General features: G+C 54.9%; 1 protein-coding gene across 1 annotated transcript in view; it reads left to right on the forward strand.

The window, feature by feature from the left end:
• The window catches only part of LOC139241263 (dynactin subunit 1-like), a gene marked incomplete at its 3' end in the record, with an annotated part of 128,837 nt that overhangs the window by 84,035 nt on the left and 30,603 nt on the right, over window positions 1-14,199 (forward strand). Inside the window, exons 10-13 of the mRNA XM_070869914.1 lie at window positions 9,088-9,247; window positions 10,782-10,886; window positions 11,155-11,346; window positions 12,692-12,824. Coding sequence (XP_070726015.1) covers window positions 9,088-9,247; window positions 10,782-10,886; window positions 11,155-11,346; window positions 12,692-12,824 — 590 coding nt within the window. The remainder of the gene's footprint in view (window positions 1-9,087; window positions 9,248-10,781; window positions 10,887-11,154; window positions 11,347-12,691; window positions 12,825-14,199) is intronic.

A 14,199-nucleotide genomic window follows, 5' to 3' on the forward strand; every position in this document is an offset into this window, starting at 1 on the left:
CCTCACCACTTTTAAGAGATGGTTGGATGGGCACTTAAAGTGCAGTAACCTGCAGGGTTACAGACCCAGAGCTGGTAATTGGGATTAGACTGGATGACCTTTTGTTGGACGGTGCAGATATAATGGTAAGTACTGCAGGGGATAGAATGCGGCCAGGGTGATCTCCTGGACTAGTGTCGATCGCCTGGATGGGTCGGAAAGGAATTTTCCCAGATTTTTTCTCCCTAAATCGGCCTGGGATTTTATCTGGTTTTTGCCTCTCCCAGGAGATCACATGGCTCCGGTTGGGGTGGAGTGTAGAATGTTTCAGTGTAAGGGGTGTCGCAGTTGTGTGGGGCGGACTGGTTGGGCCGGGTGCTCTTTGCCTTTCCGTCATTGTTCATGGGTTTGTATATAACCTTTAACCCTGCGGCTCTTTGTCGGCGCAGACACGATGGACTGAAATGGCCTTCTGCGCTGTAAATTTCTATGTTTTTAAGGGGTTTAGCATCTTTGAAAGTGGATAAATCCCCAGGCCCGGATGAAATGTACCCAGGCGGTTAAGAGAAGCAAAAGAGGAAATAGCAGAGGCTCTGACCATCATTTTCCAATCCTCTCTGGCTACAGGTGTGGCGCCAGAGGCCTGGAGGACTACTAATGTTGTACCTTTGTTTAAAAAGGGAGAAAGGGATAGGCCGAGTAATTACAGGCCAGTCAGCCTAACCTCAGTGGTGGGAAAATTATTGGAAAAATTCCTGAGGGACAGGATAAATCTTCATTTAGAAAGACATGGATTAATCAAGTACAGTCAGTGTGGATTTGTTAAGGGAAGGTTGTGTCTGACTAACTTGATTGAATTTTTTGAGGAGGTAACCAGGAGAGTCGATGAGGGCAGTGTGTACGATGTAGTGTATATGGACTTTAACAAAGCTTTTGATAAGATCCCACATGGCAGACTGGTCACGAAAGTAGTAGCCCATGGGATCCAGGGCAAAGTGGCAAATTGGATCCAAAATTGGCTCAGAGGCAGGAAGCAAAGGGTAATGGTTGATGGTGTTTTTGTGACTGGAAGGATGTTTCCAGTGGGGTTCCGCAGGGCTCAGTGCTAGGTCCCTTGCTTTTTGTGGTATATATCAATGACTTGGCCTTGAATGTAGAGGGTATGATTAAGAAGTTTACAGATGATACTAAAATAGGCTGTGTGGTTGATAATGAAGAAGAAAGCTGCGGACTGCAGGAAGATATCAATGAAATGGTCAGGTGGGCAGAACAGTGGCAAATGGAATTCAATCCAGAGTAGTGTGAGGTGATGCATTTGGGGAGGGCTAACAAGGAAAGGGAATACACATTAAATGGTAGGACACTGAGAAGTGTAGAGGAACAAAGGGACCTGGGAGTGCAGGTCCACAGATCCCTGAAGGTAGCAGGCCAGGTAGAAAAGGTGGTTAAGAAGGCATACGGAATACTTGTCTTTATTAGTCGAGGCATGGAATACAAGAGCAGGGAAGTTATGCTTGAACTGTATAAAATACTTTTTAGACCACAGCTGGAGTACTGCATGCAGTTCTGGTCACCACATTACAGGAAAGATGTGATTGCACTAGAGAGGGTGCAGAGGAGATTTACAAGAATGTTGCCTGGACTGGAGAATTTTAGCTATGAGGAAAGATTGGATAGGCTGGGTCTGTTTTCTTTGGAATAGAGGAGGCTGAGGGGAGACCTGATTGAGGTGTATAAAATTATGAGGGGCCTGGATAGAGTGGATAGGAAGGACCTGTTTCCCTTGGCAGAAGCGTTAATAACCAGGAGGACGAGATTTGAAGTAACTGCTTCGGAGGTTTAGTGGGGATTTGAGGAGAATTGTTTTCATGGTAGAGGCAGAAGACCTCAACATTTAAACAGTACCTGGATGTGTACCTGAAGTGCTGTAACCGACAGGGCTACGGACCGAGAGCTGGAAAGTGGGATTAGGCTGGGTAGCTCTTGGTCGGCCGGCTCAGACATGATGGGCTGAATGGCCTCATTCTGTGCTGTACATTTCTCTGATTTATCCAATTCCCGATCAAAGGCACCTATTCAAGCAATGCATTCCAAATCCTAACCACTTGTTGCATTTTTGTTCATGTCACCTTTGGTTATGTTGCTAATCACCTTCAATCTGTGTCCTCTGGTTCTCCACCCTTCCACCAATGGGAACAGTTTCTCTCTCTCTACTCTGTCCAGACCCCTCATGATTTTGACCTCGATCAAATCTCCTCTTCGCCTTCTCTGCTCTAGAGAGAACAACCCCAGCTTCTCCAGTCTATCCACGTAACTGTAATCCCTCATCCCTGGAACCATTCTCGTAAACTACTATGGCGAGAGAGTGGGGCAGTGGGATTAGTTTGGGGCTGATACAGGACTATGGGGAGAGAGCGGGCCAGTGGGATTAGTTTGGGACTGATACAGGGCTATGGGGAGAGAGCGGGCCAGTGGGATTAGTTTGGGATTGATACAGGACTATGGGGAGAGAGCGGGGCAGTGGGATTAGTTTGGGATTGATACAGGGCTATGGGGAGAGAGCGGGCCAGTGGGATTAGTTTGGGGCTGATACAGGGCTATGGGGAGAGAGCGGGCCAGTGGGATTAGTTTGGGGCTGATACAGGGCTATGGGGAGAGAGCGGGACAGTGGGATTAGTTTGGGGATTGATACAGGACTATGGAGAGTGAGCGGGGCAGTGGGATTAGTTTGGGGCTGATACAGGACTATGGGGAGAGCGCGGGGCAGTGGAATTAGTTTGGGGCTGATACAGGACTATGGGGAGAGAGCGGGGCAGTGGAATTAGTTTGGGACTGATACAGGGCTATGGGGAGAGAGCGGGGCAGTGGGATTAGTTTGGGGCTGATACAGGACTATGGGGAGAGCGCGGGGCAGTGGAATTAGTTTGGGATTGATACAGGGCTATGGGGAGAGAGCGGGGCAGTGGAATTAGTTTGGGATTGATACAGGGCTATGGGGAGAGAGCGGGGCAGTGGGATTAGTTTGGGATTGATACAGGGCTATGGGGAGAGAGCGGGGCAGTGGAATTAGTTTGGGATTGATACAGGACTATGGGGAGAGAGCGGGACAGTGGGATTAGTTTGGGGATTGATACAGGGCTATGGGGAGAGAGCGGGACAGTGGGATTAGTTTGGGGATTGATACAGGACTATGGGGAGAGAGCGGGGCAGTGGGATTAGTTTGGGATTGATACAGGACTATGGGGAGAGAGCGGGGCAGTGGAATTAGTTTGGGATTGATACAGGACTATGGGGAGAGAGCGGGACAGTGGGATTAGTTTGGGGATTGATACAGGGCTATGGGGAGAGAGCGGGACAGTGGGATTAGTTTGGGGATTGATACAGGACTATGGGGAGAGAGCGGGGCAGTGGGATTAGTTTGGGATTGATACAGGACTATGGGGAGAGAGCGGGGCAGTGGGATTAGTTTGGGGATTGATACAGGGCTATGGGGAGAGAGCGGGACAGTGGGATTAGTTTGGGGATTGATACAGGACTATAGAGAGAGAGCGGGGCAGTGGGATTAGTTTGGAGATTGATACAGGACTATGGGGAGAGAGCGGGGCAGTGGGATTAGTTTGGGATTGATACAGGACTATGGGGAGAGAGCGGGGCAGTGGGATTAGTTTGGAGATTGATACAGGACTATGGGGAGAGAGCGGGGCAGTGGGATTAGTTTGGGGATTGATACAGGGCTATGGGGAGAGAGCGGGGCAGTGGGATTAGTTTGGGGATTGATACAGGGCTATGGGGAGAGAGCGGGGCAGTGGGATTAGTTTGGGGATTGATACAGGGCTATGGGGAGAGAGCGGGACAGTGGGATTAGTTTGGGATTGATACAGGGCTATGGGGAGAGAGCGGGACAGTGGGATTAGTTTGGGATTGATACAGGGCTATGGGGAGTGAGCGGGGCAGTGGGATTAGTTTGGGATTGATACAGGACTATGGGGAGAGAGCGGGGCAGTGGGATTAGTTTGGGGATTGATACAGGGCTATGGGGAGAGAGCGGGACAGTGGGATTAGTTTGGGGATTGATACAGGACTATAGAGAGAGAGCGGGGCAGTGGGATTAGTTTGGAGATTGATACAGGACTATGGGGAGAGAGCGGGGCAGTGGGATTAGTTTGGGATTGATACAGGACTATGGGGAGAGAGCGGGGCAGTGGGATTAGTTTGGAGATTGATACAGGACTATGGGGAGAGAGCGGGGCAGTGGGATTAGTTTGGGGATTGATACAGGGCTATGGGGAGAGAGCGGGGCAGTGGGATTAGTTTGGGGATTGATACAGGGCTATGGGGAGAGAGCGGGGCAGTGGGATTAGTTTGGGGATTGATACAGGGCTATGGGGAGAGAGCGGGACAGTGGGATTAGTTTGGGATTGATACAGGGCTATGGGGAGAGAGCGGGACAGTGGGATTAGTTTGGGATTGATACAGGGCTATGGGGAGTGAGCGGGGCAGTGGGATTAGTTTGGGATTGATACAGGACTATGGGGAGAGAGCGGGGCAGTGGGATTAGTTTGGGATTGATACAGGACTATGGAGAGTGAGCGGGGCAGTGGGATTAGTTTGGGATTGATCTAACAGGGACTAGCAAAGAGCCAGTTGGTTATTTCTGAGTTGATCCCATGGTGCTGTGATATTATGCCCCGGGTCATTATCTCCTGGATACTGCCCCTGCTGCACTCCTGGCCCAGCGAGTCCCTGCAGTTGCAGCATCAGCCCAAGCCCAGCAGCTCTGTCAGACTTTCCACCGTTGCATGGGGGAGGGACTTTGAATGAAGTTGTGCTGACAGGAAGCTTAACTTGCACAACACTGCATTCCGGGATTGCAGAACAGATTCCTCTGTTCTGACAGATATCTCTTGCTCAACACACCATTGAGACTGAGGTCGATCAACAAATTTCATCGACCAATTTGGGCCTAATATTATACTGGTTCCTTATTCCCTCCATAAACTTCAGCTCATCCAAAACTCGGCTGCCTGTGTTGTAACTCGCACCAAGTCCCGCTCACCCATCACCCCTGTACCCCGTGTCCTAACTCGCACCCAGTCCCGCTCACCCATCATCCCTGTACCCCGTGTCCTAACTCGCACCCAGTCCCGCTCACCCATCACCCATGTACCCCGTGTCCTAACTCGCACCCAGTCCCGCTCACCCATCACCCCCTGTGCTCACTGCCCCGTGTCCTAACTCACACCCAGTCCCGCTCACCCATCACCCCCTGTGCTCACTGCCCCGTGTCCTAACTCACACCCAGTCCCGCTCACCCATCACCCCCTGTGCTCACTGCCCCGTGTCCTAACTCACACCCAGTCCCGCTCACCCATCACCCCCTGTGCTCACTGACCCCGTGTCCTAACTCACACCCAGTCCCGCTCATCCATCACCCCCTGTGCTCACTGCCCCGTGTCCTAACTCACACCCAGTCCCGCTCACCCATCACCCCCTGTGCTCACTGCCCCGTGTCCTAACTCGCACCCAGTCCCGCTCACCCATCACCCCCTGTGCTCACTGCCCCGTGTCCTAACTCGCACCAAGTCCCACTCACCCATCACCCCTGTACCCCGTGTCCTAACTCGTACCAAATCCCGCTCACCCATCACCCCCTGTGCTCACTGCCCCGTGTCCTAACTCGCACCAAATCCCGCTCACCCATCACCCCATGTCCTAACTCGCACCAAGTCCCGCTCACCCATCACCCCTGTACCCGTGTCCTAACTCGTACCAAGTCCCGCTCACCCATCATCCCTGTACCCCGTGTCCTAACTCGTACCAAGTCCCGCTCACCCATCACCCCTGTACCCCGTGTCCTAACTTGTACCAAGTCCCGCTTACCCATCATCCCTGTACCCCGTGTCCTAACTCGTACCAAGTCCCACTCACCCATCACCCCCTGTGCCCATGTCCTAACTCGTACCAAGTCCCACTCACCCATCACCCCTGTACCCCGTGTCCTAACTCGTACCAAGTCCCACTCACCCATCACCCCTGTACCCCGTGTCCTAACTCGTACCAAGTCCCACTCACCCATCATCCCTGTACCCTGTGTCCTAACTCGTACCAAGTCCCGCTCACCCATCACCCCTGTACCCCGTGTCCTAACTCGTACCAAGTCCCGCTCACCCATCACCCCCTGTGCCCATGTCCTAACTCGTACCAAGTCCCACTCACCCATCACCCCCTGTACCCACTGAACCCACTGCGATAGCTGAGGTACACCGGTTGTTTACAACAGTGACCTGCCATTAACTTGAGCTCATAACCTATATTGAAGTATCAGCCACTTGGTGTAGGAGAGGTGAGGTCACTCGGCCCCACCAACCCATCCTGGTGTTTATCCTCCACAGGTGTCCACTCTTCCCATGGCTCTTTATCCCCGCTCCTTCACCCACCTGTCTAACCAATCCCTAACTATTGACGACTCTCCCTGAGTCACTAACACTGCAACCCTCTGTTGGAGCATGTTTCCTGCTCTCTAATCTGGGAGGTATCAGGGTCTCGAATGAAGGGACAATCCCTGCAAACAGTTCGTTTCCAACAGTCCTGTCCCATCCCTTCATAACTTGAAAAACCTCTCTGCAATCCTCCCTGTTCAATGAAAACGGCCCGATGTGAATGGCCTGAGATACGGAGTCAGGAGTCACAGCTCACACCGCCACCCAGCTTAGTGTCATCTGCAAACTTGGAGATATTACATTCAGTTCCTTCATCTAAATCATTAATGTATATTGTAAATAGCTGGGGTCCCAGCACTGAGCCCTGCGGCATCCCACTAGTCAGAAGAGCAAACCTGGGAGCTGGGTTCACCTAGTGGGAAGTGGTGTGTTTGGCTATGCTGCGGTTATTGTGTGAAGGTAGTGCTCACTGTCCACTGCCCCCCCACCCCCATCGTCATCATCATAGAAACATAGAAAATAGGTGCAGGAGTAGGCCATTCGGCCCTTCGAGCCTGCACCACCATTCAATAAGATCATGGCTGATCATTCACCTCAGTACCCCATTCCTGCTTTCTCTCCATACCCCTTGATCCCCTCAGCCGTAAGGGCCATATCTAACTCCCTCTTGAATATATCCAATGAACTGGCATCAACAACTCTCTGCGGCAGGGAATTCCACAGGTTAACAACTCTCTGAGTGAAGAAGTTTCTCCTCATCTCGGTCCTAAATGGCTTACCCCTTATCCTTAGACTGTGTCCCCTGGATCTAACCTGTCCAATCCCGTCAGAATTTTATATGTTTCTATGAGATCCCCTCTCATCCTTCTAAACTTCAGTGAATAAAGGCCCAGTTGATCCAGTCTCTCCTCATATGTCAGTCCAGCCATCCCTGGAATCAGTCTGGTGAACCTTCACTGCACTCCCTCAATAGCAAGAACGTCATTCCTCAGATTAGGAGACCAAAACTGAACACACTATTCCAGGTGAGGCCTCACCAAGGCCCTGTACAACTGCAGTAAGACCTCCCTGCTCCAATACTCAAATCCCTTAGCTATGAAGGCCAACATACCATTTGCCTTCTTCACCGCCTGCTGTACCTGCATGCCAACTTTCAGTGACTGATATACCATGACACCCAGGTCACGTTGCACCTCCCCTTTTCCTAATCTGCCACCATTCAGATAATATTCTGACTTCGTGTTTTTGCCACCAAAGTGGATAACCTCACATTTATCCACATTATACTGCATCTACCATGCATTTGCCCACTCACCTAACCTGTCCAAGTCACACTGCAGCCTCTTAGCGTCCTCCTCACAGCTCACACCGCCACCCAGTTTAGTGTCATCTGCAAACTTGGAGATATTACACTCGAATCCTTCATCCAAATCATTGATGTATATTGTAAATAGCTGGGGTCCCAGCACTGAGCCCTGCGGCACTCCACTAGTCACTGCCTGCCATTCTGAAAAGGACCCGTTTATCCCGACTCTCTGCTTCCTGTCTGCCAACCAGTTCTCTATCCACGTCAATACATTACCCCCAATACCATGTGCTTTGATTTTGCACACCAATCTCTTGTGTGGGACCTTGTCAAAAGCCTTTTGAAAGTCCAAATACACCACATCCACTGGTTCTCCCTTGTCCACTCTACGAGTTACATCCTCAAAAAATTCCAGAAGATTTGTCAAGCATGATTTCCCTTTCATAAATCCATGCTGACTTGGACCGATCCTGTCACTGCTTTCCAAATGTGCTGCTATTTCATCTTTAATAATTGATTCCAACATTTTTCCCACCACTGATGTCAGGCTAACCGGTCTATAATTACCCGCTTTCTCTCTCCCTCCTTTTTTAAAAAGTGGTGTTACATTAGCTACCCTCCAGTCCATAGGAACTGATCCAGAGTCGATAGACTGTTGGAAAATGATCACCAATGCATCCACTATTTCTAGGGCCACTTCCTGAAGTACTCTGGGATGCAGCCTATCAGGCCCTGGGGATTTATCAGCCCGCAATCCCATCAATTTCCCGAACGCAATTTCCCGCCTAATAAAGATCTCCTTCAGTTCCTCCTTCTCACTAGACCCTCGGTCCCCTCGTACATTCGGAAGGTTATTTATGTCTTCCTTCATGAAGACAGAACCAAAGTATTTGTTCAACTGGTCCGCCATTTCTTTGTTTCCCATTATAAATTCACCTGAATCTGACTGCAAGGGACCTACGTTTGTCTTCACTAATCTTTTTCTCTTCACATATCTATAGAAGCTTTTGCAGTCAGTTTTTATGTTCCCAGCAAGCTTCCTCTCGTACTCTATTTTCCCCTCCGAATTAAACCCTTTGTCCTCCTCTGCTGAATTCTACATTTCTCCCAGTCCTCAGGTTTGCTGCTTTTTCTGGCCAATTTATATGCCTCTTCCTTGGATTTAACACTATCCTTAATTTCCCTTGTTAGCCACAGTTGAGCCACCTTCCCTGTTTTATTTTTACTCCAGACAGGGATGTACAATTGTTGAAGTTCATCCATGTGATCTTTAAATGTTTGCCATTGTCTATCCACCGTCAACCCTTTAAGTATCATTTGTCAGTCTATTCTAGCTGCTAACTGTCTGTGACGCCCCCCCAGGATGCGAGATCTATCAGCCTCCGAGAAGCAGGAGCACAGCAAGCTGCAGAAGGTGATGGAGAAGAAGAGCGGAGAGCTGGAGACCCTGAGGCAACAGAGGGAGAAGCTTCTGGAGGAAATGAAATTGGCCGAAAAGACCATCGACGAGCTGAAAGAGCAGGTCAGTGAGTGGGTCCGAGTATCGATTGGAGCGACGGAGGGTCCCTGCCCCTCTTCCCCGACACCTCCCCCTCCCCCCGACCCCTCTCCTCCCCCCCCCCCCCCCCTCTCCCCGACCCGGCACCTCCCCCCGACCCCTCTCCACCCCTCTCCCTCCGACCCCTTCCCCCCCTCTCCCCCCCTCCTCCTCCCCACGACCCCTCTCCCTCCTCCCCTCCCCCCTGCCCCTCTCCCCCCCTCCCCCTCCCCGGCCCCTCCCCACGACCCCTCTCCTCACCCCCCCCCCTCCCCGACCCGGCCCCTCTCCCCCCCCCTCCCCCCGACCCCTCTCCTCCCCCCTCCCCCCGACCCCTCTCCTCCCCACCCCCTCTCCCCGACCTGGCACCTCCCTCCGACCTCTCTTCCCCCCCAGCCCCTCCCACCGACCCCTCCTCCCCGCCCCTGGCCCCTTTCCCTCCCCCCAGCCCCACCCACTGACCCCTCTCCTCTCCCCCCGGCCCCACTCCTCCCTCCCCCACCCCCTCCCACCGGCCCCTCTCCTCCTCCCCCCCCCCTCTCCTCTCTCCCCCCCCCCCCGGCCCCTCTCCGCCTCCTCCTCCTCCCCCGGGCCCCGGATCCTCTGCTCCCCCCTCTCCTCACCCCCCCTCTCCGCACCCCCCCTCCCCCTGGCCCCTCTCTCCCCCCGCCCCTCACCGGTCTAACTCCGGTCGGTGTCGGCGGTCTAACTCCGGTCGGTGTCGGCGGTCTAACTCCGGTCCGTGTCGGCGGTCTCACTCCGGTCGGTGTCGGCGGTCTAACTCCGGTCGGTGTCGGCGGTCTAACTCCGGTCGGTGTCGGCGGTCTAACTCCGGTCGGTGTCGGCGGTCTAACTCCGGTCGGTGTCGGCGGTCTAACTCCGGTCGGTGTCGGCGGTCTAACTCCGGTCGGTGTCGGCGGTCTAACTCCGGTCGGTGTCGGCGGTCTAACTCCGGTCGGTGTCGGCGGTCTAACTCCGGTCGGTGTCGGCGGTCTAACTCCGGTCGGTGTCGGCGGTCTCACTCCGGTCGGTGTCGGCGGTCTAACTCCGGTCGGTGTCGGCGGTCTAACTCCGGTCGGTGTCGCCGGTCTAACTCCGGTCGGTGTCGGCGGTCTAACTCCGGTCGGTGTCGCCGGTCTAACTCCGGTCGGTGTCGGCGGTCTAACTCCGGTCGGTGTCGGCGGTCTCACTCCGGTCGGTGTCGGCGGTCTAACTCCGGTCGGTGTCGGCGGTCTAACTCCGGTCGGTGTCGGCGGTCTAACTCCGGTCGGTGTCGGCGGTCTAACTCCGGTCGGTGTCGCCGGTCTAACTCCGGTCGGTGTCGGCGGTCTAACTCCGGTCGTTGTCGCCGGTCTAACTCCGGTGGGTGTCGGCGGTCTAACTCCGGTCGGTGTCGCCGGTCTAACTCCGGTCGGTGTCGGCGGTCTAACTCCGGTCGGTGTCGCCGGTCTAACTCCGGTCGGTGTCGCCGGTCTAACTCCGGTCGGTGTCGGCGGTCTAACTCCGGTCCGTGTCGCAGGTCGATGCGGCGCTGGGAGCGGAGGAGATGGTGGAGACTCTGACGGAGAGGAATCTGGATCTGGAGGAGAAAGTGCGGGAGCTGCGAGAGACCGTCAGCGACCTGGTGAGTGAATTCCGACTCGGTGTGGGGTCATCGGAGAATGGGGTCACCGGGAGGGTTCACCGGGGGTCACTCAGGATCGGGGTGCCTGGGGATTGTGGTCACCGGGAGGGCTCATTGGGGTCATCGGGGTGACTGGGGATCGGGGTCATCGGGGAGCAGGGTCACTGGGCGGGGTCAGAGGGAGGGGTCACCGGGGAGCAGGGGTCCCGGTGTATGTGGGGTGTGATCTATAACCTGCCTGGTGTGAAGTCTAATCCTTGTTTTCCAGGAAGCCATTAATGAAATGAACGACGAGCTTCAGGAGAACTCTCGGGAGACGGAGCTGGAGTTACGGGAACAGCTGGACCTGGGTACTGCCCGTGTTCGGGATGCCGCCAAACGGGTGGAAGCCGCTCAGGAAACCGTCGCTGACTATCAACAAACCATCAAAAAATACCGAGAGCTGACCTCACATCTCCAGGTCAGCAAACGGCGGCCGAGCTCCCGACACACGGGGCCCCCCGACACACGGGGCCCCCCGACACACGGGGCCCCCCGACACACGGGGCCCCCCGACACACGGGACACACGGGGCCCCCCGACACACGGGGCCCCCCGACACACGGGGCCCCCCGTCACACGGGGCCCCCCGACACACGGGGCCCCCCGACACACGGGGCCCCCCGACACACGGGGCCCCCCGACACACGGGGCCCCCCGACACACGGGGCCCCCCGTCACACGGGGCCCCCCGTCACACGGGGCCCCCCGACACACGGGGCCCCCCGTCACACGGGGCCCCCCGACACACGGGGCCCTCCGTCACACGGGGCCCCCCGTCACACGGGGCCCCCCGTCACACGGGGCCCCCCGACACACGGGGCCCTCCGTCACACGGGGCCCAAGTCCCTGATCACCAACTGACAGTACTCAGTCTGACCCCGTGCTGTGCTCAGTCTGACCCCTGACCCCATGCTCAGTCTGACCCCTGACCCCGTGCTGTGCTCAGCCTGACCCCTGACCCCGTGCTGTGTTCAGTCTGACCCCGTGCTGTGCTCAGCCTGACCCCTGACCCCGTGCTGTGTTCAGTCTGACCCCGTGCTGTGTTCAGTCTGACCCCTGAACCCGTGCTGTGCTCAGTCTGACCCCTGACCCCGTGTTGTGCTCAGTCTGACCCCATGCTGTGCTCAGCCTGACCCCTGACCCCGTGCTGTGTTCAGCCTGACCCCTGACCTGTGCTGTGCTCAGCCTGACCCCTGACCTGTGCTGTGCTCAGCCTGACCCCTGACCCCGTGTTCAGTCTGACCCCGTGCTTTGCTCAGTCTGACCCCTGACCCCGTGCTGTGCCCAGTCTGACCCCGTGCTGTGCTCAGTCTGACCCCTGACCCCGTGCTGTGCCCAGTCTGACCCCGTGCTGTGCTCAGTCTGGCCCCTGACCCTGTGCTGTGCCCAGTCTGACCCCGTGCTGCGCTCAGTCTGACCCCTGACCCCGTGCTGTGTTCAGTCTGACCCCTGACCCCGTGCTGTGTTCAGTCTGACCCCTGACCCCGTGCTGTTCAGTCTGACCCCTGACCCCATGCTGTGCCCAGTCTGCCCCCGTGCTGTGCTCAGTCTGACCCCTGAACCTGTGCTGTGCTCAGTCTGACCCCTGACCCCGTGTTCAGTCTGACCCCGTGCTGTGCTCAGTCTGACCCCTGAACCTGTGCTGTGCCCAGTCTGACCCCGTGCTGTGCTCAGTCTGACCCCTGACCCCGTGCTGTGCCCAGTCTGACCCCGTGCTGTGCTCAGTTTGACCCCTGACCCCTGACCCCGTGCTGTGTTTACAGGATGTGAACCGTGAGTTGATGAGCCAGCAGGAGGCAACAGCGGAGCGAGAGCAGCAGCCACCCCCCGAGATCATCGACTTCAAGATCAAATTCGCAGAGACCAAGGCTCACGCTAAGGTACAGTTGCAAGCTCCACGTACCACGTGAAAGGTGGTGCAGGAACAGAGAGAGCGGGAGGTATGGGCACAAATCATTGTCGGTGGCAGGGCAGGTTGGGAAAGCGGTTAAAAAGCTTACGGGATCCTAGGCTTCATAAATAGAGGCACAGAGTACAAAAGCAAGGAAGTTATGATAACTTTTATAAAGCACTGGTTCGGCCTCAACGAGAGTACTGTGTCCAATTCTGGGCACTGCACTTTAGAAGGATGTGAAGGCCTTGGAGAGGGTGCAGGGGGAATTTATGAGAATGGTTCCAGGGATGAGGGACTTCAGTGACTGGGAGAGACTGGATCTGTTCTCCTTGGAGCAGAGCAGAGATGGTTACGGGGAGATTTGAGAGAAGTGTTCAGAATCATGAAGGGTGGAGAGAGAGAGTGAACAGGTGACAGGAAGGTCAGTAACCAGAGGGCACAGAGTTAAGGTCATTGGCCAAAGAGCCAGAGGGGACATGAGGGAATGTATCTTTATGCAGCGAGTGGCGAGGATCAGAAATGCGCTGCCTGAATTCAATCGTAACTTGAAAAGGGAATTGGATTCCTGGTTGAAGGGAAAGATTTGCCGGGCTGTGGGGAAAGAGCGGGAGAGTGTCAGAGCCAGCACAGGCACGATGGGCCGAATGGCCTTGTGATTCTAATTGTATTTGTATTCTCTCTGGTTTTATCAGTCTTTTCTCCCCCCGATAAAACATCCTGTCCCTATTGCTAATGTAAGTTGCGGGTTAATTTGTCGAGAGCATGAGGGACTGTATTTGAATTGAAATGTGAGCAAGAGCATTTTAAATGCTTTTGTGTCTTTCCACCTGGGAGTTGCTTTGTACCAGATAGGGACCTACAACCAGGCTCCCTACTCACCCGCCTGCCGACCTGACTGAAGGGTAGAACAGGCCATTGTTGTGGGGCAGGACAGGGCCACACTGCCAAGTTGAAGCTGCTGCCTGATATTGAGCAACACATGGGACTCTCTATACTCTGGATAAACTCTCTCTCCAGCAATGTGCTCAAGTGACTTAAACCCCAGGGACTCAAACTGGGATCAGCAGGTGGAGAACAGGAGATTATAATGTGCTCACCGACACAGAGAGCTCTGAGAGCAGGGAGAGAGGACCCGAGGGAGGGAGGACAGTAGGAGTATGTTTCTGAGTGTGTGCAAGGCCCATGCAGCAGAGTCTGGGCTCCAATCGTCTTGGATCCCCCTGGCCACTGGACCAAGCCGAGCTCCGTCAATCCCGTGTGATGGCCGGTGTGCGACAGTCACCCCGCATTAAAAGAATTGACGCACCACCCACCGACATCAGACTCGGGACCTGGCCTGAGAACATTGCAGTGTGGGAGCAAGTCAGGACCATCACC

This window comes from Pristiophorus japonicus, unplaced genomic scaffold, assembly GCF_044704955.1.
Source record: "Pristiophorus japonicus isolate sPriJap1 unplaced genomic scaffold, sPriJap1.hap1 HAP1_SCAFFOLD_1013, whole genome shotgun sequence".
NCBI classification, from domain to species: Eukaryota; Metazoa; Chordata; class Chondrichthyes; family Pristiophoridae; genus Pristiophorus; species Pristiophorus japonicus.